Source organism: Myxine glutinosa, chromosome 2, assembly GCF_964187855.1.
Source record: "Myxine glutinosa chromosome 2, kmMyxGlut1.1, whole genome shotgun sequence".
Lineage (NCBI taxonomy): Eukaryota > Metazoa > Chordata > Myxini > Myxiniformes > Myxinidae > Myxine > Myxine glutinosa.
This window is the reverse complement of record NC_136262.1, coordinates 12615946-12640896: the sequence shown is the minus strand read 5'-3', so window position 1 is coordinate 12640896 and position 24951 is coordinate 12615946. Positions and strand designations below refer to the sequence as shown.

Genomic DNA, 24951 nt, shown 5'->3' with positions numbered 1-24951 from the left:
ATTGTTGAAGTGTGCGGCGTCACCATGCCGAGATCAAAAGAGCTCCCTGAGGCCTTCAGAAAGAAGGTTATAGATGCCTACGTGTCTGGGAAGGGATTTAAAAAGATCTCCAAACAATTTGAAATCGATCATTCGACTGTCCGGAAGATCATCTACAAGTGGAGAAGATTCCAAACAACTGCCAACTTGTTCAGGAAGGCCTTTCTGAGGCCTTCAGAAAGAAGGTTATAGATGCCTACCCTACGTGTCTGGGAAGGGATTTAAAAAGATCTCCAAACAATTTGAAATCGATCATTCGACTGTCCGGAAGATCATCTACAAGTGGAGAAGATTCCAAACAACTGCCAACTTGTTCAGGCCAGGCCGCCCCAGCAAGTTCAGCCCAAGAGCAGACCGCAAGATGCTGAAAGAAGTCTCTAAGAACCCCAGAATGTCATCACGGGACCTACAGGTAGCTCTTGCCACTGTTGATGTCAAAGTGCACGAGTCTACCATTAGAAAGAGGCTGCATAAATTTGATCTACATGGGAGGTGTGCCAGGAGGAAACCTTTGCTGTCCAGAAAGAACATCAGGGCAAGACTAAAGTTTGCCAATGAACACCTAGGCAAAGACCAGCACTTCTGGAACAATGTGCTCTGGACAGATGAGTCAAAGGTAGAGCTATTTGGCCACTGTACCAGAAGACATGTTTGGCGAAAACCAAAGACAGCATTTGACCACAAGAACCTGATACCAACTCAAAAGCATTGGGGTGGAAATATTATGGTTTGGGGCAGCTTTGCTGCAACAGGGCCTGGGCAGGTCACCATCATAGAATCCACTATGAATTCTTCATTGTACCAGAGGGTGCTTGAGGATAATGTGAGGCCATCTGTCGGAAAGTTGAAGCTCAACCGAAGGTGGTCCTTGCAACATGACAATGACCCTAAAGCCTAAACATACCAGTAAATCCACCAAAGAATGGCTGAAAAGAAAGACATGGAGGGTTCTGGAATGGCCAAGTCAAAGCCCGGATCTAAATCCCATCGAGATGTTGTGGGGGGATTTGAAACGAGCTGTGCATGCAAGAAACCCCCAAACATCGCACAGCTGAAATAATTCTGCATGGAGGAGTGGGCAAAAATTTCTCCCAGTTAATGTCAGAGACTGGTAGACAGTTATAAGAAACGCCTATTTGAGGTTGTTTCTGCCAAAGGGCTCCATCTATATTAATAAAAACCAGTTTGTGTGTGTGTGTTCCCTATATACTTCCTAAACGGAGAAGCTCACGTACTTGATTTTTGGCATAGACATGGCCATTGGGCCTGGGAAGGACTTGGCCTACCTAAAAATGACCTTCGATGACGAGATCCATATTTTTTATTCATATTTAACTTCGCGCATTTCAGCGAGGAACATTATACACTGATCTCAGCCTGTGCCAGAGCAGCTCGCTGATTCGCTCAGAGCGATCACGTGATGTTCCATCCTCGCCGCCAGACACTGACTGTGATAAAGGCAATGCCACCTAAGAAAATTAATTTGTCGCGTTCAACTTCCAGAGCAAGTAAAATCGCTGATCGGAGACTCCATGAAACCGATGAAGATACTTTTCACCGTCGACAAGCCAATCAAGAACGTGTCTCTAGATTCAGACAGCGAGAGACAGAAAATGAGAGAGCGGCACGTCTGAACGCCAATCAACAACGTGTGGCGAGGGCCAGACAGCAGGAGACAGAAGAACAGCGCCAAAAACGACTCAACAACTGGCAACCATCAGGCAGACGGCAGCCGGCCATTGCATGGGAGAAGGATGCATTCAGTTACAATCCGAACACTGACTACTCCTCAAAGGTTGATATCGGCTCCATGTCGTTCACCTGTCAGTTTTGCCATGCCTTGAAATGGAAGGGACAAACACCAGGAATGTATTGCAGGGGACAGGTTGCAAGTTGCAAGCAGGCAGTTGCAAGCAGGGGACACGTTGCAAGGCGGAAGGACAATCTCCCAAGGTGGTCGGACTGGACCTTGATTCCCCGTGCTTCTCCCACGGCCAACTATACGTAAGATGTAGTCGGGTAGGACAAGAGAACAATCTATACATCCTATCAGAACAAGGAAAGACAAACAACATTGTTTACAAGGAAGCACTGCGTAATTAACTACATGTCTGGTGCGTTGTGATGATTGTGAGAATATCGATTCTGATTTTATGTGTACACTAATACATTTTTTAAACTATCATTTTCTGTAAACATCGCCCTTCTTAAATTATTATACAGGGCTTGGTTTCTGTCCGAGGGGCTTTTTGTCCGGGAGGGCCCAGCGAAGCGGGCGAAGCCCTATATAAGAGAGATGTACTATATAAGAAAGATCTACTATATAAGAGAGATCTACTATATAAGAGAGATGTCTGTCTGTGTGTCGCCATTTTTCTCAGAGATGGCTGAATGGATCTTCGTCAAATTTCAGAGGTTCATCAATGAGTGCCTGGGAGTGTTTTAGACCAAAAAAAACACAAAAAACCCGTTTGTGTGGAGTTTTTTTTTTTTTTTTTTTTTTTTTTTTTTTTATAATCGCTCGATAGTGCCTAAGCCTTTTTTTATTAATGAAAGTTATATACAAGTACACATTCGCATAAATAAATAAAAAACAATCACCAGACATTTGAATACAAATAAATCAAACAATTCCGGAAGTGTACAAAGTTGGTGGTACGGCTTCTTCTTCTTCCTGATCAGCATCACACTTACCTCAGAAACGTGATGAACTCCACATTCACCCCATTCACCCACCAGCATATATATGAACCCCCTTCCTCTCCTGCCTCCCCCCTCCCTCCTCCCCTTCCCCCCTTCCTCCCCCTTCCACCCCTCCCCCCTCTCCTCCCATTTTCCATCCCCCCCTCCCCTCCCCTTCTCCTCCTCCCTCCCACCTCCCCGCCCATACCTCACCCCCCTTCCCTCCCCTCCCCTTTCCCCCCATCCTCTCCCCTTCCCCCCTCCTCCCCCGCCCGGCAATGCCGGGTACTTCTGCTAGTACCACCTATTAGAGCCAAGGGTGTACTTACTTTTTGCACATGCAAAATTTGCATTTATGTTTATTTAAATTATACAATGGACTACAAAATGTAAATGTTTCATGATATTTGTTATATTATATCACCGTTATCTATCAATATTGTTGAAATGAAGATCAAATAGCTGCATGTTGAAATACGTTTAAAAAGTCAACTTTACATGGGGTGTACTTACTTTTTCACGTGACTGTACTTCAATATAATCCTACATGGAATGGCTTGCCAGTTCAACATATGGAGAGGGGGATCCACTCAGTGCTGATGACAGACAGTGAGCCAGAAACACATCTGTGGTTCGATTACTTCCCCTCGGGCTTTGAAAGGGTTGTACATATCTATGTGTAGAATTTACAACTGCGCTGTAACTATGTGGTGATATGGTAGACTTCTGAATTGCAAAAATGTAGTTATTAATTTGATGTTTGCCTCATGTTGCTTTGCCTTGTCGTCAAGATGTCTGAAATGATTTTAGGCCAAACCTTGACAGTTTGCCTCTGGGCTTAAACCTTAATATAGTTCATGTGTTCACTGGATATGAATCATGATTTGATTACGCATGTTTTATGCCATCGCAATTTTAGTCAGGTTCACTATGTTAACAAATATAATTTCTTTCCAAATTTTGGGATTCGCAAACCTGTACATTTTTGGAATCTTCAGAGCATGGAGAATCTGAAAATCAATGTTGGCATTTGCACAGACACCTGCATGGCCGCCATTTTGGATTTTCAAAATGGCCGCCATAAAATACATATTTTGCGCGATCTCGGCTTCTAGTCAACCTAGAGACTTAATTAAATATGCTAATCCTATGTTTTCTGGGTCAAGGAATCCAATAAAGGCCTCAACATAGTGCTCAGGATTATAGAAAAGCAACAAACAAAGGTAATTGAAAACCATTGTCTTTATATTTGTGATATAACTGTATTACATAATACATGATATTGCAAGTCCTTTGAAGTTATAGGTTGTTATAGGAAGTTCTAGGTAGTATCAGATTGAACTATAAGTCCTATACACAGGATCTACGAGGTCTATACCGTTCAGGAATATGCTTTTACAGATCTTCATCACTGTCCTGAGTGTCATTTTCGCAAAGGTGTCTACGCAAATGTAAACATTAATTTTTGGGTTCCTCATGCTCTGAATATTCCAAAAATGTATAGTTTTGCTCATCTACCAAAATTTTGAACGAAAAAACATAGTGAACCTGACTATTTGAATTCCCCATTGCTGTCCGTGCATTCAATTCCACCCACTTTTCCTTGAACATTAGCCTAACCTTTTATCTCTATGTTGATTGCCTAGTTTGTACGTTTTGTGGAATATATTGAGATTTCTGTCCTTTTACAACTAACACAATCCTTGTTTTTTTTTCGTCCATGCACATCCTGCATGTAAATGCTGAAAACATTACATTCATCAAAGCAGTGTCAGCATATTTTGCTTACAGAGGTTATTAAAGAGGCACAATGACTTTTAGGGTGACATATTCCCTGTTTCCCTGTTTCCCTGTTTCCCTGTTTGTCGCTAAAGGCGGCAAAAAGGGTTGGCGTCAGGAAGGGCATCCGGCCGTAAAACATTGCTTCAAAAAGGGGACCAAAAAACAACAACAACCACGGTTCCCGAAAAAGGCCAACCCCCGCTTGTGGGGAAAAATGGCCTCTAAAGGTGGTTATTATATTTTTTATAATGACTGTGAAATTCCGAATGAGTTAGTCCATTGGATGTTACAGGGATGGCACAAAGCCCCGAACTCACATCACCATGGATACAAGCCATCCATGCACCACCGTCAACACATTTTGTCTTATTTTCTTGTTGGACTTATTTGTTATTGATATTTGCTCTTACACAAACCTGTACTTGTATAATACAGTCAACCCTCATTAATCCAACACCCCGTTTAATCCGGAAATCTCGCTATCCGACCAAAACATTCAGGAACGGATTTCGGCCATTCATTTTATCCCTCTAATCCGCAAAATCGTTTATCCGACAATCTCGCTAATCCGACATTGGATGCTGGGAACAAAGTAGTCTGGATTAACGAGGGTTGACTGTATATTTATAGATATATATATATATAATATAATTATGCATAATATAAGCATAATTGCATAATGTTTGCTTCTTTACCCATCTTGTCCAACCCCTGGTCCTCCCTCATTCTTCCCCACATCCCTAATCTGTCCAAGTCTCCCGGTATTTTGTCCCTCAGCTGTGCCGCTGGTGTTTCCCCCCTCTTTCTAATGTTCTTTTTGCTCTGTTGTGTACTGGTCCAATCAGTGTTCTACCTCCTCGACGAGCCTCGATTTTGCATACATAAACAAAAATCTATTTCCTTGGTATTCCACTGGATAAGTTTCATTATATTGAGCCTCCAGGCCTCACCATTATCCATGACTTTTCCTGGGCCCACCTCGCAAAGCTGGCAACCAAAGCCATCCTCAGACCTGGTGTCCTCCATCGATGCAAGTCTTTCCTTGGAAAATCAGAGCTACTCACAGTCTACAAGACCTCTGTCCATAGACCAATGCAGTACTGGTCTCCACTATGGGCTGGCACCCCAGCATTACATCTGTCTCTCCCACATTATGCGGAATCTAAAGCCCTCAAATTATTGGAATCTCCTGTGATGAGGCCTCACACCGCAGGCAGGTCAGTGATCCTTATTTTGTAATGTCAGTTTTCCGATATTTCTCACACTCTCCATTCTCTGACCCACCCCATCAGGATACAAGCATTCTTCTAGTAACCCCCTCCTGGTTAGGCTTCCAAAATCCAGGCTGTCTGCGCACCTCAACTCTTTCATTCCTCAATTCTCCAGTCAATGGAACCAACTTAAAGAGGCTGTTCTTTCTCACTCACTTCCCCCTCCCCCCCCCCCACCCCCCCTCAGGGCTTCAAGGAAGAAGTGCACCATCTTCTCCTGTCATCCGCAATTCCAACCCATGATCTTTATTACCCACATTAACCGTTCCGAACTCAGGGTTCAATCAGAGTGGGAATTTATTTTCCCACCTGGCCTAGTTACCCTCTCCTGCACATTGGTCCTGTGAAGAGGTTTCCTTGTTTCAGGACTAGGTGAAGGTTTTGCCAGTTTTTCTTCTTATTCTTTTTATTCTTTTTCTTTGTAGCCCTTTACCAACTTGTGGCTTTCAGCCTTGTTTTGGGCGAACTTCAATGGCAATTTTTTTTTTTTAACCCAACCATCTTATTTGCTCGTCTCAGTATTTACTCCCTCTCCTCTTTTCCTGTTGGATCATTCCCTTGAAGTTTGTCCTGCTGTCAGTTGTGCCTTGGTTTTCCATGAGCCTCGCTCCTGTAAAGAAAAAAAATTCACTTCAAAGTTGTTGCACATGACATTACTCAAGATAAGATCTATATGGCAATGCTGACCTATTTAACTGATGTAAAACATTATTTCACGTTGTTTTCATTCTGTGGAAATGGTGGATGCTTACCTATGGTAATTAGGGTAAGAGAGGTGAACCATGTACTACTGAGACTTAAAAAAACCCTTTCCTAAAACCTAAAAGTATAAAACCTAACAATAAAAATAAAAGTATAATTTATTCATCCTAAAACATATTTGGTTCCAGTTGATAAAAAAAACTTTTCTCAACTCGTGAAATAATTTTGCATTTGTCGATAAAATCATTGCATCCAAATCCATTCTTTTTAAGGAAATAAAGTTTCTGCACGAACGTTCATAAGATTGTGGACCAATGGAAATACTGCTTGGACAATAACAAAGACGATGCCAAACACTCGTAATTACTCATTCCATTCCATATTCTGCTATGTGAGCTGTATTTCGTTTAAAAAGTGTGAAATTGTTAATCTGAAATTAAATGAAAAACTACATAAAATGGTCAGGCTTCATTTTCATTCAATTTGATACAATTGAAAAAAAAATCATTATTTGATTTCATAAATTAATTAAAATATTCAATAACCAATTTGGACTTGCTTTACAAAATACCCCGTGGTGAATGAGAACAATTATCAGTCTGATGTTCGCAATCTTCCACATGCCATAACATTGAAAAATACTGTTATGAATTAGGTGTAAAGGAATATCTCGATCCAGGTAGATCTGCATAGGTAGGTACCCGACTGTCATGATAGGGAATCTACCTGTAATAAGTTCTGTTTAGCCGTATGTCGGAATAAGTTGTATCTGTGTCCCCGCCACAAGGGGGCGGGGCAGGGTAATTAGTACAGGGATTATGGGTAAAATTCCCTCATGTGTCGTTCCCTCTGTGAGCAACCCAGTGTCCCTTATGGCAACGCACTCCCATAGACACTTAGATAGGCCCTTCGTGCACCACATTAATTAAATCCCCTCCCTTACAATAAAACAAACCGGAAAGACAAGCAGGAAGCGGCCGCGTACAACGCCACCATGGGCGACAAACATCGTGCCAGGCAGGCAATAGCCACGCCCAGGAGAACGTGTGATTGGCTGGGATAAGAAGCTGGCCATTCATTGGTGAAAGGAAGGTGGAAGGAAGCGGCACACTGATTGGCCACCGACTGTGGACACATCAGCCAATCAGTGCAGAAGGCGCGAACACTCGGCCAATCAGTGTGGAAGGCGCAAAACCACTACTTAGAAGCAGGTCGCTGATTAGAGGGAAAGGGCCGGTGACATGAGAAGGCGGGAAAGACCACAAAGAAGTGAGCGACTGGTTGGTGAGGAGGAGAGCTGACGTCACATCGTGGGTGACAAAACGACTGGCTCGTGGGCATTCTGGGTCGTCTTCCCTGGGTTCTCCGCGGGCTCTTGGTGCTTGGGCATGGGCTTGGTCTTGGTATTGGTGCTCTTGGTGCCTGGTGCTTGGGCGTGGGCTTGGTCTTGGTCTTGGTGCTCTTGGTGCCTGGTGCTTGGAGCGAAGCTGGTGCTTGGAGTGAGGCTTGGTGCTTGGAGCGAGGCTTGGTGCTTGGAGTGAGGCTTAGTGTGACGAGCAAACGGGACCTCGCGTGCGACCGACAAGTGGGTGAACGAGGCGTGCCACTGAGCGGGTGGCTCGGGGCCCAGCGGAGCGTGAATGAGGTGGACGGAGGCCTGCTTCGTGCCAACATCCGAGCTGGATGATTCCTGACGACGCTACACTGCCAGACAGATAAGCTCGCATTCACAAATACACGACAGGACATTTATTTTATTCATTCTCCCTTTGTCTCGTATTTGAAATCTGTGTGGGGACGTCCCAATTTAGAATTAGTTCTTCCGTCGCGTTTCTTTGTATCAGGTTACGTAATAAATCTTTCTTTCTTGTACATTTTACCTCCCGTGTTCATGTGAGTTTAATTTGCAGGGTTGAAGACCGCCGGTGAGATCGTTACAGGTAAGAGCTCGCCGCTTCTTCCTCTTCCTTCTTCCTCCCGTGATTGCATAGTAAAAATCCATAATTGATCGTCGCCTCCATTAAGTTCGTTTGGCCATCCGCAAGCCCACGGGATTAACCGAGGGCATTCACGCGACAATACATTATGACCTCCGTGTCTTTGTGCATCATCAATGTACAGCTAGGATGAAAATTCAGTCCCACACAAGATTCAACAGCAGTAAATCCCAAATAGAATCCCATATTTCACATACTAGAAACACTGCTTCCTTCGGGAGCAACCTGGGAGTGGAGGCGGGGGATGACGGGAGGATGGCGGATGAGGTGGGGCAAATATATTCTTGAACCATCGCTAATAATCCCTTGTCTGCAGCAGGGGTCAGTAAATGCACTGTGGCATTTGTACAGGAGAAAATTGCAAGGCCTCTCCTGGGTACCAGCAACACATATGCAAAGTTTGGTGGAGATTGTGTCAGTCCTGTTTTTTTCTATGATCTTCAGATACGAGTACACCCGCACACTACGGGAGCGGCAGGAAGGGTCATTCCCATTTGAGGTATAAAGATTACAGTCGATCTATGGTCGGGTCTCAAGAACATTGGGTGCATGGTTTTTTGTTTTTTTTGTATACAGAATCGAGGCTTGTGAAAGAGCTAACATTTATCACACAAACAAATCAAACAGACACACAAAGTATATAATAAGGGGAGCGGTAGACAAGATGGGGAGAGAAGGGGAAACACACAAACACCACATTTGAGAGCAGGGACATCGGGAGATCTGTGAGAGGGAGAGGGCTTGGGGGGAGGAGGCGTGGGAAGGGGGTGGGGGATGGGGGAGATGTATAAAATACAAGGACACTGCAAGGACTTCCAGGAAAGAAGTTGCTTTTTCAAAAAAGTGGATCTGGGATGAAATTAGTGGGGGTAGAAAAGATCAAGAATTTGGATGGGGGAAGATAAGAGATGGTGGTGAACAGCTGTTTTAAAGACCTGGAGGGAGGAGTGGGATTGAAGAGAGTGAGGGAGTTTGTTCTAGAGGTGGGAGAAGAGGAATGAAGGAGTGAAGGTGAGCAGAGAGTCTTTAGTTTGGCAGTTTAACCATAAGAGGGTTGCAGGCAGAGCTTTTGCTACCTGCAGGAATATTTGGGGGACAAAGCCCAGAGAGAGCTGGGGGAGCAAGGCCGGAGAGGAGTCGGTAGAAGACAGAAAGACCACCAACCTGCCTGCGGTGAGTAAGTGAAAGGCCCAACGAGTTAGCTTCATCGCGGGAGATTCCAATGATTCTGAAAGCTTTGGTTTCAACAGCGTGAAGACGTGTTAGGTGTGAGGCAGGAGAAACCAGCCCAGAAGGGAGAGCAGTATTCCATTGAGCTGCGGATGAAAACCTTGTATGTGGTGAGGAGCTCAGGTGTGCCAAGGAAGGACTTCGCAGGACGGAGGATGCCCAGTCGGCAACTGGCTTTGGAGGCCAGATTTGAAATGTGGTTTTCCCAGGAAGGATCATGGCAGATAGTGAGACCCAAAAGCTTGAGTGACAGAACTTCTTGGAGAGGATTATTCAGAAAGTGGATGGGAGGGTTGTCCAGTCGGTCTTTTCAGAGAGACATAGTAAGAGTGTGAGATTTGTCAGGATTGAAAGACATATTCCACTTGTTTGACCAGTCTGTGATTTTGTCCAGGTCTGCAGAGAGTGAGGAGGCTGCAGACTGCCGATCTGAGGGATGAGGAATGGACCGGCAGAGAGTGGTGTCATCAGCAAAGAGACAGAGAGGTTTTCAAGAGAGTCAGAGATCATTGATTTAAAAAAAAAAAAAAACATTTAGAGGCCATTTTTCCCCGCAAAGCGGGTGTTGGCCTTTTTCGGGGACCGTGGTTGTTGTTGTTTTTTGGTCCCCTTTTTTGAAGCAATGTTTTATGGCCGGATGCCCTTCCTGCCGCCAACCCTTTTTGTCGCCTTTTACGACAAGCAGGGAATTACCAGTGAACTGGTACTCAATTAGCCGACCTCGGAAGGATGACAGGCTGAGTCAACCCCCCTGGCGTTAATTCAGCGATCGACCGGGATTCGAACCCAGGATCCTGGGATCCTAAGCTGGCACCCTAGCCGCTAGTCCAACACCAGAGAGATCATTGATGAAGACCAGAAAAAGCACAGGGCCCAGAACACTGCCTTGGGGAACTCCAGCCTGAACAGGAAGGGGAGATGAGAGAATCCCATTCAGGGCCACACGTTGACTATGACGAGAGAGGAAGTCCACCAGCCATGCGTGGAGATTTCCATGGATACCACAGGAGGAGAGTTTGGAGAGCAGAGCGGGGTGCCAGACCGTATCGAAGGCACGTGATATGTCAAGGGAGACAGCTCTAATTTCCTGTTTGGCATTGAGGACCCCCATCCATTGTTGAGACAGCAGAAGCAGCATGTCGAGAGTAGAGTGACCTGGTCTGCAACCAAATTGATGATCAGAGATCAAGCCATTGGAGAAGAGGAAAGATTTCATATCTGAAGCAATGATGGATTCCATGACTTTGCTGATAATTGGGAGAAGGCTGATTGGTCTGTAGTTGCTAGGATCTGTTTTTGCACCTTTTTTGTGCAAAGCGGTGATGTTGGCTGATTTCCAAGCAGATGGCAGTTGACCTTGAGCAAAAGAGAGGGTGAAGAGAACAGAGAGAGGGTGAGATAGAGCAGCAGAGCAGGATTTTAGGACCCGTGGGCTGATGCCGTCGGGTCCAGTTGCAGAATCAGAGTCGAGGGTTGACAGAAACTTTTCCACCTTGTCAGGAGGAAAGGACACGGAGTCCAGGAGCAGCAGGGTACGACTGGGTATGGTGGGTACAGAGAGGGATGGGTTTGGGACACAAGATTTAGAGGCAAACACAGAGTTGAGGCATTCAGCTTTTTCACGTGCGGAGTCAGCTGTGTAGCCGTTTGAGGTAAGGGAGGGGATGGAGGGGGAACAAACACCAGAAACGGATTTGACCAGACGCCACCAGGATTTGGAAGAGGGAGACAGATAAGAGAGTTCGGTCTTGAGAACGGAGAGATATTGTTTCCTGGCTCTCCTGAGGGTGGACACACACTTGTTTCGGGCTTTGTGAAAGGAAATGAGATTTCCTTCCGTTGGATTTGCTTTCCAGGAGACGAAGGCAAGTTGTTTCTGGGCAACAGCCTCACCACAAGATTCCGTGTACCATGGACGGGAGGAAGGGTATGACAACTGAAGACGAGATGGGATAAATCTGTGCATGAGAGAGAGCAATTTACTTTGGAAGAATTCCCAGGATGAGTTGATGTCAGAGGTGGTAGAGATGGGAGACCAGTCCAGATGATTGATGGCTGCTTGAAGACCGTGCCAGTTGGCCTGAGTGAAATGCCAGACTCGTCGACGCTGAGCAGGCTCCCTGAGGATGGTCAGAGAGATGTCCACTTTAACAAGGACATGATCAGATGATCCGATCGGAGCAGAAGAAGAGCAGCAGACATTTTCAGGGAAGTTAGTCATAACCAAGTCCAGAAGAGAAGATGTTCCGTTGACTGAGATCCGGGTCGGGAAATTGACAGATTGTGTCAGTCCCAGTGAGTCGCAGAAGTCCTTTGCTGAAGAGCCATGGCTGGTGAGAGAGGTACCCACACCCAGCCAACTGGCATGGTGACAATTGAAATCACCACATATGAGGAAGAGAGAGTTGGGATGAGTAGATAGAAGTTGGTCCATATCATCAGACAGCGAGATGTAGATGGAGTCATCACTGTTTGGTGGACGGTACAACACACATATGAACAAGAGGTGGGAGCGAAGGGGAAGCCGTAGCCAGAGGTATTCCTGGGGGTGAGGTGGAGAGAGTGCAGTGCAGGGCGAGTGAGGAAGAGAGTTTTTGATAAAGATAGCAACCCCGCCTCCAGGACGAGGCTCAGGTCTATCATACCGGAGGAGGGAGTAGCCCGGGAGAGATACTATGGAATCAGAGACATCATAAAGGAGGAAAGTTTCTGTTAAGCAGATCACGTCTGGTTTGACAGAAGCAACCTGTATGGAGAGATCAGTTAAGTTTGAACGAAGGCCCCGGATGTTTGAGGTCCATACCGTTAATGAAGAGGAAGGGGGAGCATCAGATACAGAACAGGGGGGAGGAGGGGTAGGGTAAGATGTGGAAGAGGTGGAAGAGATAGGGAGAGCTGTTGAAGGTGTGTCAGAGATTTCAGAATAGCTCGGAGAAAGGGAAGGATGGGGCGGACAAAAGGTTTGATGGTGATTGGGTGAGCCACAATGAGGTGTTATTTGAGGAGGGGGAAAAGCGAGGCAGAAGGTTGGGGGAGATGGAGGTGAGAGTTTGAAGGGGGAAGAAGCGGGGAGGACGCTTTGAGGAGGGGGAGTGAGAGGGGGGAAATTGAGAAGCAATGAGGGTGGGGAGATTTGAAGGGGAGGGGTGAGGGGGGAGTTTGGGAGGGAAGGGACAAGGGGAGGGATTTGAAAGGGATGGGATATGGGGGAGATTTGGAGGGGAGGGGTGAGGCAGGAGTCTAGGAGGGGAGGGGCGAGGGGGCGTCTTGGCGGGGAGGGGTGAGGGGATAGTTTAGGAGGGAGGGGGCAAGGGGGGAGATTTGAAAGGGATGGGTGATGGGGAAGATTTGGAGGGGAGGGGTGATGGGGAAGATTTGGAGGGGAGGGGTTATGGGGAAGATTTGGAGGGGAGGGGTTATGGGGAAGATTTGGAGGGGAGGGGTGAGATTGGATTTTTGAAAGTGTACGATTTATGGGAAACGAACATTTATTGCAAAATGAGTTTCTTGTGACCTTCGAGTTAAAAATACGTTTAAGGACGCTGGATGGAGGATGGAGTGCAGGAGAGTTTAGGGAATGTAGAAAAAAGGCACTATAGGAGATGGATATTTTTTTTGGGATGAATTGATTTGGTGAGCAAGTCGAAAGCAGCCTTTTAAAGAAGAAGAAGAAAAAGGTGTTATAAAATATGACGGAATACATAACTTGAGGGGAAAGTGTAAACATTGAAGGTTAATGAGTGAAAACTATCTGGGGAAATGGGGGAGAAACACGTGGTCGAAGAACGAACGAACGAATAAGAATGAATAAACGAATGAGAACAGAGAAGGAAATGTTTTTTTTTTTTTTTTTTTTTTTGAGTTGAGATTTACACAAGGAAGTAGGCTATGGGTGAAAAGCCTGGGAATACAGAGAACGAAAGTTATTGGATCACAAACGACGGACCGCTGAGAGAAAAACAAAGCCTCAAGGTTGTACAGTGCACACTGTACAAGGCCTCAAGACACGACACGGCACACAGACGATCAATTTATGAAAAATAAACACCGAGAAACAACCAAAGTTGCACACAATAACTTCACACACCGAAAGATAAATACAGTTTCGACAAAATACAATTGTGAACAGACTTAACTTCGAAAAACGTGGAGACCGTGTGGAGCTTCGAAAATCCCTCCCACCGTCTCCGAGATCTCGCGAGACCCCACCACAAGACAGCCTCACCACAAGATGAGCCGATTGGAGCAGAAGAAGAGCAGCAGACATTTGCAAGGAAGTTAGTCATAACCAAGTCTATTAGAGAAGATGCTCCGTTGACTGAGATCCGGGTCGGGAAATTGACAGATTCTGTCAGACCCAGTGAGTCGCAGAAGTCCTTTGCTGAGGAGCCATGGCTGGTGAGAGAGGTACACACTCCCAGCCAAATGGCATGGTGACAATTGAAATCACCACATATGAGGAAGAGAGAGTTGGGATGAGTAGATAGAAGTTGGTCCATATTATCAGACAGCGACATGTAGATGGAGTCATCACTGTTTGGTGGACGGTACAACACACATTTGAACAAAAGGTGGGAGCGAAGGGGAAGCCGTAGCCATCGGTATTCCTGGGGGTGAGGTGGAGAGAGGGCAGTGCAGAGCGAGTGAGGGGAAGACAGTTTTTGATAAAGATAGCAACCCCACCTCCAGGACGAGGCTCAGGTCTATCATACCGGAGGAGGGAGTAGCCCGGGAGAGATATTAAGGAATCAGAGACATCATGAAGGAGGAAAGTTTCTGTTAAGCAGATCAAGTCTGGTTTGTCAGAAGCAACCTGTATCGAGAGATCGGTCAAGTTTGAGCGCAGGCCCCGGATGTTTGAGGTCCATACCGTTAATGAAGAGGAAGGGGGAGCATCGGATACAGAACAGGGGGGGAGGGGTAGGGTAAGATGTGGAAGTGGTGGAAGAGGTAGAGAGAGCTATTGAAAGTGTGTCAGATATTTCAGAATAGCTAGGAGAAAGGGAAAGATGGGGCAGACAAAAGATTTGATGGTGATTGGGTGAGGCACAGTGAGGTGTTATTTGAGGAGGGAGCAGACTGAGGCAGAAGGTTGGGGGAGATGGAGGTGAGAGTTGGAAGGGGGAAGAAGCGAGGAGGATGCTTTGAGGAGGGGTGAGAGGAGGGAAATGGAGAAGAAATGAGGGTGGGGAGATTTGAAGGGGAGGGGCAAGAAGGACGTTTTTGAGGGGAGGGGTTAGGAGGGAGTTTAGGAGGAAAGGGGCAAAGGGGGGGATTTGAAAGGGATGGGAGATTTGGAGGGGAGGGGTGAGGGGGGAGTTTAGGAGGGGAGGGGTGAGGGGGAAGTTTAGGAGGGGAGGGGCGAGGGGGAGTCTAGGAGGGGAAGGGTGCGGGGGGAGTTTAGGAGGGAAGGGGCAAGGGGGGAGATTTGAAATGGAGGAGCGAGGGGGGAGTTTATGAGGGGAGGGGTTAGGGGGGAGTTTAGGAGGGAAGGGGCAATGGGGGGGAATTGAAAGGGATGGGAGATGGGGGAGATTTGGAGGGGAGGGGTGAGGGGGGAGTTTAGGATGGGAGGGGGGAGTTTAGGATGGGAGGGGGGAGTTTAGGAGGGGAGGGTGAGGGGGAGTCTAGGAGGGGAGGGTGTGGGGGGAGTTTAGGAGGGGATGGGTGATGGGGAAGATTTGGAGGGGAGGGTTGAGTTTGGATTCCAGAAAGTGTTGTACGATTAATGAGAAACGAACATTTATTGCAAAATGAGTTTCTTGTGACCTTCAAATCAAAGATACGTTTAAGGACCCTGGAGAGGGGGGGGGGGGGGGGGAAGGAGTGCCAGTGAGTTAAGGGAATGTCGGAAAGAGGAACTGTAAGAGATGGAATTTTTTTTTGGAATGAATAGATTTGGTGAGCAAGTCGAAAGCACCCTTTTAAAGAAGAAAAGGAAAAAGGTGTTATAATATACGACAGAATACATCACTTCAGGGGAAAGTTTAAACATTTTAAAATTGAACAGTAAAAACTATCTGGGGGTATGGGGGTGAAACACGTGGTCGTGGTGTTCATTTACCAAATTTCTTGTGGAGAGATCGCCAAGTGGTTTAAGCATTCGAGCAAGCACTCCATTCAAAACCGTTAAGGAACGGCTGGCTTGGCAAGTGCTGCTTGGTAACGGAGCACAACCCGGTCTTCCTTCCTTTCTGTTTCGTATCAAACAGCAGGAGCGAGTTTTAAAAGTGTGCTACGAAAAATGCCATGGTAGCGGCAGAAAGGGCCATGTTATTAACCCAACATTTGTAGGTTATATAGAGTACAGTAGATCTTCGCTCAGTTCTGTAAGTAAACCTTACTTCACAGATGTCGGGATTCCTCCAAATTTCTTCATTTATTTTAGTGTTATAAAGAGCATTAGCGACTGTTTTAAAAGCTAAGCATATGTGTTTTTGGTTTATAATATTTTTACTTCCTGTTGAAGCCGTTGCTCCCACGGAAACGCCATTACAACTATAAGCTATTTATACACGTTATAACTGCAGGAAAAACGCCTTGGGGGAAGCGGGACATTATTGGTTCACGAGTTATCAAGTGACCACTATATTCGTCATGGGTGTGCATCTGTCTGTCTGTCTGTCTGTCCGCACCATAACTACCCGATGATATCATCTGATCTTGATGAAACTTGGGTGGGCGGTTGATATCATGATCTAGTTGTGTCCTGCCTAGAGTGGGCATATTGTGCCCATTGTGGGCGCAGCCACGCCCGAAAAAGATGTCTTTTTAGGGGGTAATCAAGTTCATGCTACATCTTCTCCGAGGGAGTTGGTGGAATCTGACAGGGGTTTCGGTATTTGGTTAGGCCAATGTCATGTGTCTAGCCCCATGAAGCTCGATTTTTCATTTTTGCCCCAAGGTCAAGGTCACAAGGTCACAAAATTTAGAAAAGTTGATTTTTGATGGCTTTATTACATTGTTCACTTCCTGATAGGGTGAAATGTCATACATGATCTTATATTATCACATACATCATGAAATACAAGTGTTCCAACAAATTTCAGAATCTTCGACCATTGAAGGTCACAAAGGTCAAATTTTCAAAGTTGTCGGCATCAAACCGAATTTTCGGTATTGTGTAGCTAACTAACCTCATAACTGATTATGGTCCCGATTTAATGCATCAATCGTCGATGATCGTGACGAATGACTTGATAGTCCTTCTTTTGTCATTGAATACCGCTCGCTCGTGAACCATCGCCGTCTCCTGACTTGTTAGTATTAATATTGTTTTGTAATAACATTAATAATATGCGATTATCATTAATTTTTTGATATTAAAGGCGTCTTTGGAAAAACGCCACGATGAAGCTAATTTTACATTTATATACACCTCAACATGCAACCCCATTGACGGAAATGGTGAGGAAAACCCGCTCGGGGGAGAAAACCCCCTTGGGGAGGGGAGCAAATGAACGTGCCACAACCTTCATTATTTAACCCTTAGTCATCCTGTCAAGTTTGGTTGAGATTGGATAAGTAACTACGGAATGTATTGACGTCAAAAATTAATCAGACAGACAGACAGACAGACACCAAATGACGTATTTTAGTATGATGATAAGTACGCACGCATGCACGCACACACACGAAGGTGGTTACATCGAGACCTGGGAGGGCGACGTTCCACCTTATGAAACCAGATAACAACCAATGACACACACACACACACACACACACACACACACACACACACACACACACACACACACACACACACACACACACACACACACACACACACACACACACACGAGAAGATGTTTGGTATGTGGAGAAGCAGTGAGAAAACAGCATCGATCTGCTCGTGATAATGCGGGCCTTCCTATCCCTCCAATCCTGGGCAATTCTTTAGACTCTGGCAATATCATCTGGGAGACATAATAAATCAACACCTGGAATCGTTGCTAGAAGGAATGTCCTAACACACTCCAGTTTCCCCAACTGTTTACCTTCGAACCTTCCCTACTCTCTGTACACACAAAGAACTCCATTACGGCCTACTGCAGCCTACGTGCAGCGCTTACAATGAGTATATGACAAGGTGCTCTCTCCCCTCCGTGTGTGCTCGTTCAGCCTCGAAGTAACTCAGTTTTTCCCCAAGTCATTAATTGGATCCTTGCTAATGAGCATGACGCCCGTAGGTTTGGTGTGCTTTCCTTAAGAGGTGTGACTTAGCCATCCGACACGACACCTCGTGGGCCATCTCGACCCTGAGTCACGTGACAATAGCAAAGGGGGTTTTTGTGATTATTCACTAACTCGGAAATGCAAGGGAGTTTGGAGATAGTCATATATGTCAGTTAGTTATCTCTTTCGCCAAAAGTTATCAGCTCTAAACTAAGAAAGATTTCAACAATATGTAATAATATTTGAATAATAATGTCAACAATTCCAAGCGTCGATGTGACGAACATCTTATGTCATCATCATAACTTCTTGGGGAATAACACTTGGGGCAGTGATATACCAACATGGCGTTCGAGGCAATTTGTTTTGGCTAAACAGCAGTTATTGGATATGCGTTAGATGTAAAACAAGTACATGATGGTGGTCGCAGTTATAGTCCAAACATAAGCCATTACATTCCCAAACTGTGCTTACTGCCTTCATTTAAAGTGAGTATTTACGGCCACAGTAAGATCATAAAATCATGAAAATTCAACTTCAACAACTCTCGGAGAGATTTGGTAGTAGTGTAGAAAGAAGAGGAAATACACTCATCATCATCATCATTATCATCAGCAGCATCATCCGCCTCATCATCATCAGCCTCATCATCATCAGCAGCAGCATTATCAGCAGCAGCATTATCAGCAGCAGCAGCATCAACATCAGCAACATCAGCATCAGCAGCAGCAGCATCACCATCAGCATCATCAGCAGCAACATCATCAACATCATCATCATCAACATCAGCAGCATCAGCCTCATCATCATTATCAACATCATGAACATCAGCATCATCAGCAGCAGCATCATCATCATCATCATCATCATCATCAGCATCAATATCATCAGCCGAATACCGAGCCGATGTTAATTCAGGCCGAATACCGAGCCGATGATAATTCAGGCCGAATACCGAACCGATGTTAATTCAGGCCGAATACCGAGCCGATGTTAATTCAGGTCGAATACCGCGAGCAGATGTTGATTCAGGCCGAATACCGAGCAGATGTTAATTCAGGCCGAATACCGAGCAGATGTTGATTCAGGCCGAATACCGAGCAGATGTTAATTCAGGCCGAATACCGAGCAGATGTTGATTCAGGCCGAATACCGAGCCGATGTTAATTCAGGCCGAATACTGAGCCGATGTTATTTCAGGCCGAATATCGAGCTGATGTTAATTCAGGCCGAATACCGAGCAGATGTTAATTCAGGTCGAATACCGAACCGATGTTAATTCAGGCCGAATACCGAACTGATGTTAATTCAGGCCAAATACCGAGCAGATGTTAATTCAGGTCGAATACCGAACCGATGTTAATTCAGGCCGAATACCGAACCGGTGTTAATTCAGGCCGAATACCGAGCAGATGTTAATTCAGGTCGAATACCGAACCAATGTTAATTCAGGCCGAATACCGAACTGATGTTAATTCAGGCCGAATAACGAGCAGATGTTAATTCAGGCCGAATAACGAGCTGATGTTAATTCAGGCCGAATAACGAGCAGATGTTAATTCAGGCCGAATACCGAACCGATGTTAATTCAGGCCGAATACCGAACCGATGTTAATTCAGGCCGAATACCGAACTGATGTTAATGCAGGCCTGAATACCGAGCTGATGTTAATTCAGGCCGAATACCGAGCAGATGTTAATTCAGGTCGAATACCGAACCGATGTTAATTCAGGCCGAATACCGAACTGATGTTAATTCAGGTCGAATACCGAACCGATGTTAATTCAGGCCGAATACCGAGCAGATGTTAATTCAGGTCGAATACCGAACCAATGTTAATTCAGGCCGAATACCGAACTGATGTTAATTCAGGCCGAATAACGAGCAGATGTTAATTCAGGCCTGAATACCGAACTGATGTTAATTCAGGCCGAACAACGAGCAGATGTTAATTCAGGCCGAATACCGAACCGATGTTAATTCAGGCCGAATACCGAGCTGATGTTAATTCAGGCCGAATAACGAGCAGATGTTAATTCAGGCCGAATACCGAACCGATGTTAATTCAGGCCGAATACCGAGCTGCCGATATCGAACTGCTCAAATGTTGTTTCAGCTCAAATGATAGCCGATTTTAATTCGATCATTAAACAAGCCTGGTGTTGGCTTAGCGGTTAGGGTGTCAGCTTGGGATCCTCGGATCCTGGGTTCGAATCCCGATCGATCGCTGAATTAACGCCAGGGGGGTTGACTCAGCCTGTCATCTCCTTCCAAGGTCGGCAAATTGAGTACCAGCTTGCTGGGATGAATGATCATGGTGTGTACCCCGGTTTAGAATAGGTACACCGTATCCCTGCGCATCGTAAGAGGCGATGAAGGGTTTAGTCTGTGGGCTGAGTAGGGTTTACATGCAGCCCCCCCCCCCCCCACAACTTAACTTCCTGGGTATGTCCATGTACCCCCCACCTTAGGGGTTAGGAAAAACCATGTTAACAGGAAAAAAACTAATTCCCTCATAGTTTGACCTCTGGTGACCTCAGTAGTGACCTCATTTGCATATAACACATATCATTGTAAAGAGTGTCCCAGGACAAACATTTTAAGGGGTCATATGCAACCATAGGATGAGTAGGTAAAAAGTTATGGCCATTTAAATTTCGCCTACCCCTAATTTTCGGAAATCACTGACACAGGGGGGGTAACATCAAAATATGCGTAGGAGGTACCTTGGGAATGAGTTTTTTTTTCTGTTAACATGGTTTTTCCTAACCCCTAGGGTGGGGGGTACATGGACATACCCGGGAAGTTAAGTTGTGGGGGGGGGGGGGGTGCATGTAAACCCTACTCAGCCCATGGACTAGTTGGCGTCAGGAAGGGCATCTGGCCATAAAAAACATTGCCTCAAACAGGGAACCATGATTGTCATGGGGCCCGCAAGGCTAACCCCCGCTCTAGCGGGGAAAATGGCCTTAAAACGATCATTCATTCATTCATTATAAACAAGGCAGGCCTTTCAGCAAAGTTTGTTTTTGGCGGGGAGAGAAATATAGAGGATAATCGATTAAAAGAAGGGTGATGGCTCCAGACGGCAGGGAGAGGATGGTAGGGGTACGGGCGACTGGGGTGAAGGAGGTTGTTGGTACTGACAGAACGAGGTGAAGCAAGATGCCCATATGTAAAATTAAACACAAAGTCATGTCAACTTGCACATGAGGTTAAAACCGATGGAGCAATTGTATGTGTTCTGATATATTTTTTCGCAAACCTGAAACTCTTCTCGAGAGCTTATGACATGGCGTGTCATCCATTAGGTAACATTTTAAAATTCATTGAAACCGATGATTGGATTCCCAGGAAACTTGGCAAGGAATGTGTTACGGTCGAATTTTTTCGGAGCTATCTTCCTACCACACATTTTAAATGGGTAAACGTAGGGCTAGAAACACCTTTTTGCCATTAAAGAAAACTAGGGCATGCCCGTACTATATATATATCTAAAATTATATCCCCCCCCCCCCCCCTCTATTTACATGAAATGGTTTGGTCCATGAAATGTTTTGGTCCATTCGCAACGCCAAAGCGAACGGCGAACGCTTTACATGAAATGGTTTGGTCCATGAAATGTTTTGGTCCATTCGCAACGCCAAAGCGAACGGCGAACGGCTTGCGAGTACAGTGACAATCCCCCCCCCCCCCCCCCCCTCTATTTACATGAAATGGTTTTAATTAGTTTTAAAACATAGTTTAACGCCAACATAGCGGCAACATAGTTTGCCAACGTGAAATAAATGAATACGCTCTCAAATGTGCCGTCCGAGGCAGAGTGTGTTCGCCACGTTCGGCACACGCGATAGCTCGCTGCTCTCTGATTGGTTGAATCGTTTTTTGGACATAGCTCGGTAAGTAATTGTCCGATTAATATGAAACCTTGAAAAGGCACATCCTCGGGTCCCCAGCAATATACCTGGCAAGTTTCAAGTATATCGGACCGGTAGTTGTCGAGAAACAGCGGTCGCATACACACACACACACACACACAGACAGAGATTAGTGGAATTATAGATAGATGCCAAGTGGAGAATTTCAGTCAAAATGGTGGATACGTTCCGAAACCACATTGAGCGTGTACCAAAAACCCATGACCATGAGTTTATTGTGAAAAAGGCTCAACATGGCATCAAAATGTTAAAAATAAAACAGTTTTTCAAATCATTGCACAGGAATTTCAAAACAATTTTTTTTTCAAATTTCAAACAAACAAAACATACCAATTTATTTCATTGGTATGGGGCGGTGTACTTTGAATGTATCTTACTATACTTGTTTTATATCTTTTAAACCATTTGATGAAGCCCAGGCTGGACAAGAATGTAATTTGACTCATCATCAGCATGCTTAGATGACCCAATATTAGCCATGCTTACCTTGATTGCTTTCAGGGCCAGAGTTAATCTGGTGCGCACAATTCAAGAGAGATTGTTCCCAATGTCGGTCATACCTTTTGTTGGGAATTCCATCCCTTCGAGCGGAGCATGCTCCTGCTCCGTCCTCTCGTACAACAAATGACTGTCATGATCAAATGCTTTCAGGGTCTCGCTGGAGCTGTAGGACTTGTGCGGTAGTGCCATTGTCCCACAAACTCGTGAAGGTAGCAAAGGAGGTGGTGCATGGTAGTCGTCACTTTCCACAGACGAAGATAGGTAATGCAGCTGTTTTCCACGATGACTTCCACCCAGAGAGCTAAATGTGGGAGTGTCCTTCACCTCCATCACTGTTGCTGCTTTTGATCACAAGACCCAGCGCTGGCCATTCAACAAGCTCTAAGGAGTGCAGGATGTAGCTCAGTTAGGGGTATGCCTTTTAACATTCACAATGAATAGAAATACAAAGCAACAGTAAGTGTTAAATCTGAAATATACTGTTTTAGAGACATCTGAAATATACTGTTTTAGAGAAGAGAAAAAAACAGTTCATCATGTTTTAAAACTACTTTCGGATGGAAAAAAATAAAAGTAAAAAAAACAAAATTGGTCTATTAGACATGCCTTGCTGAAGGCTTAAAATAAATGAGCCGTAATAAATTCACGGAACAGAACAGAACGAAAAGGGGCACACATTAATCATTATAATAATAATAATAATAATAATAATAATAATAATAATAACTAGAAGCACGTTTTAATAATAATAATAATAACTAGCCGAAACCCGTGGAACATCCACGGAAGGGAGGATGTGGTGTATGGATAGAGTGTACCATTATGGATGGCATAGGGGATTTGCTTGTCCGAGTAAGAGTTAGGAAGAAAGATGAGAATGAAGAGTGCGTATATGAACAACGATCGCCGACACCGGCACAAATGCATGCTCTGGATTGTCCAATCAGCGGACGGCTTGCTTCGCCTTCGCCCAGCAAACGCCAATACGATGGCGTCGTAAGATGGCGTCGTATCGGCAGTTAATCGGATGCTTTTGGGCCCCAACGTCGGCTAATTCAGATTTTTCGAGTATGTCTGTACATGATAAACAAAGAGCGCGGTTCGTAGATCGTAAATCCATTAGTGCCGTGGGCATCGGGTCACAGGGTGCGGCGTAAAAGGGATAACAAAGTCGAGTCCTTACACTATTATTATATAGATAATAATAATAATAACTAGAAGCACGTTTTAATAATAATAATAATAACTAGAAGCACGTTTTATAAATGCGCGCAGTTGTACCGGGGCCCAAGCCGCCCCTCGGCTTAACCTATATCGGTGCAAAACTTTAAGTACATCATGAACTAGCCATGGGGATAAAAGTTTAACAACCAGAATGTCATCGGTCATGTCATGTGGCAGCCATATTGGTTTCAAGGTAAATATTAAAAAATATATTCCTCTGAAATTGCTTAACCCATCAATGTGATACTTTACATATCCACTACCCTTGGTGCATAAACCCTTGAATATCGCGGTTTTTACCTATCTCAGGCAATCTCTTTATGCACCAATCGGGGTATCGCGAGACTGAATTTCGACCAATCTCGGTTTTTGAGCTGAGCTGTGTTGGTTATCTCGCAACATGAGGAATTCAGACACCGTTAATGATGGAATGGCACCGAAGTGAAAAACGACAGACAAAAGCGACTCTTTAAATTGTATTTATTTCGCTGGTTTACGGAGCTGCAGAATGATTTATAAAAGTCACATCGATGGATTACAAAGGAAAACGATTTTAGTGATTAATATGGGAGGAATGGTGGGGGCAAGAGGGCAAGTTTAATCACTTTTGAACTCTGCTTCAACGCAGCAGGAGACTTCATTGTAAAGCCGATTTACATTTATTTTACATTTTTATTTAAATTATGATGTTTATTACCCTAGCCTGAGGAGAGGGTATTGCATTTGAGTCCGTTTGTCTGTCTGTCTGTCTGTTTGTTTGTCTGCACAGAATAAATATGATTTTCTCTGCAACCGTTGGTCCGATCAACAGGACATTTTCGCCATAGGTGCAACTCCACCTGTAGAATTTTTTAATGATAATTATGACGTCATAGGTCACGTGGTTAGGCCGCCATCTTGGAAAACCCGAAAAACGTTGCACCTCTCTGTCTCCGAAAGCGCTGCATAGAAAAATTGAGACATGGCTCATTGTAAAGAACTCTCCATGGGGAATAAAATATGTTAATGCTGATATCATAGGTGCCTCTATTATGACATCATAATTCGACAAGTACAAAACTTCATCCGATCAAGATGAAATTTATTGAGCGTCATGTCAGCATAAATTGGTGGAGAAAAAATAAATAAATGATGACGTCATTGGTCACATGATTCGGCCGCCATATTTGTTTTAACACAAAAGCCTTAAAAACCACTGAAAATACATCCTGGTGAGGGTTTGCAATCTCTGATTGCTCTTTCTTGTTTAAATTGTGATATGTTGATTTTTGGCTGCTGCCGACCTCCCTTTATATTTTCTCGAAACCCAGGAACCTAACCCCCTTATTCCCATTAAAAATTGTTTCATCTATCATGGTTTTGAATGTCACGGAATTTTCCGGGAACGTAACCGCCACGATATTTAAGGG

At 44.9% G+C, this 24951-nt stretch overlaps 1 protein-coding gene across 1 annotated transcript in view; it reads right to left on the bottom strand.

Annotated features, from left to right (window-relative positions):
• LOC137422414 (teneurin-3) overlaps positions 1-24951 on the bottom strand; it is a 419444-nt gene that overhangs the window by 300637 nt on the left and 93856 nt on the right. Inside the window, exon 2 of the mRNA XM_078772563.1 lies at positions 22378-22699. Within this exon, the coding sequence (XP_078628689.1) occupies positions 22378-22648 (271 nt within the window). The 5' untranslated portion in view covers positions 22649-22699. The remainder of the gene's footprint in view (positions 1-22377; positions 22700-24951) is intronic.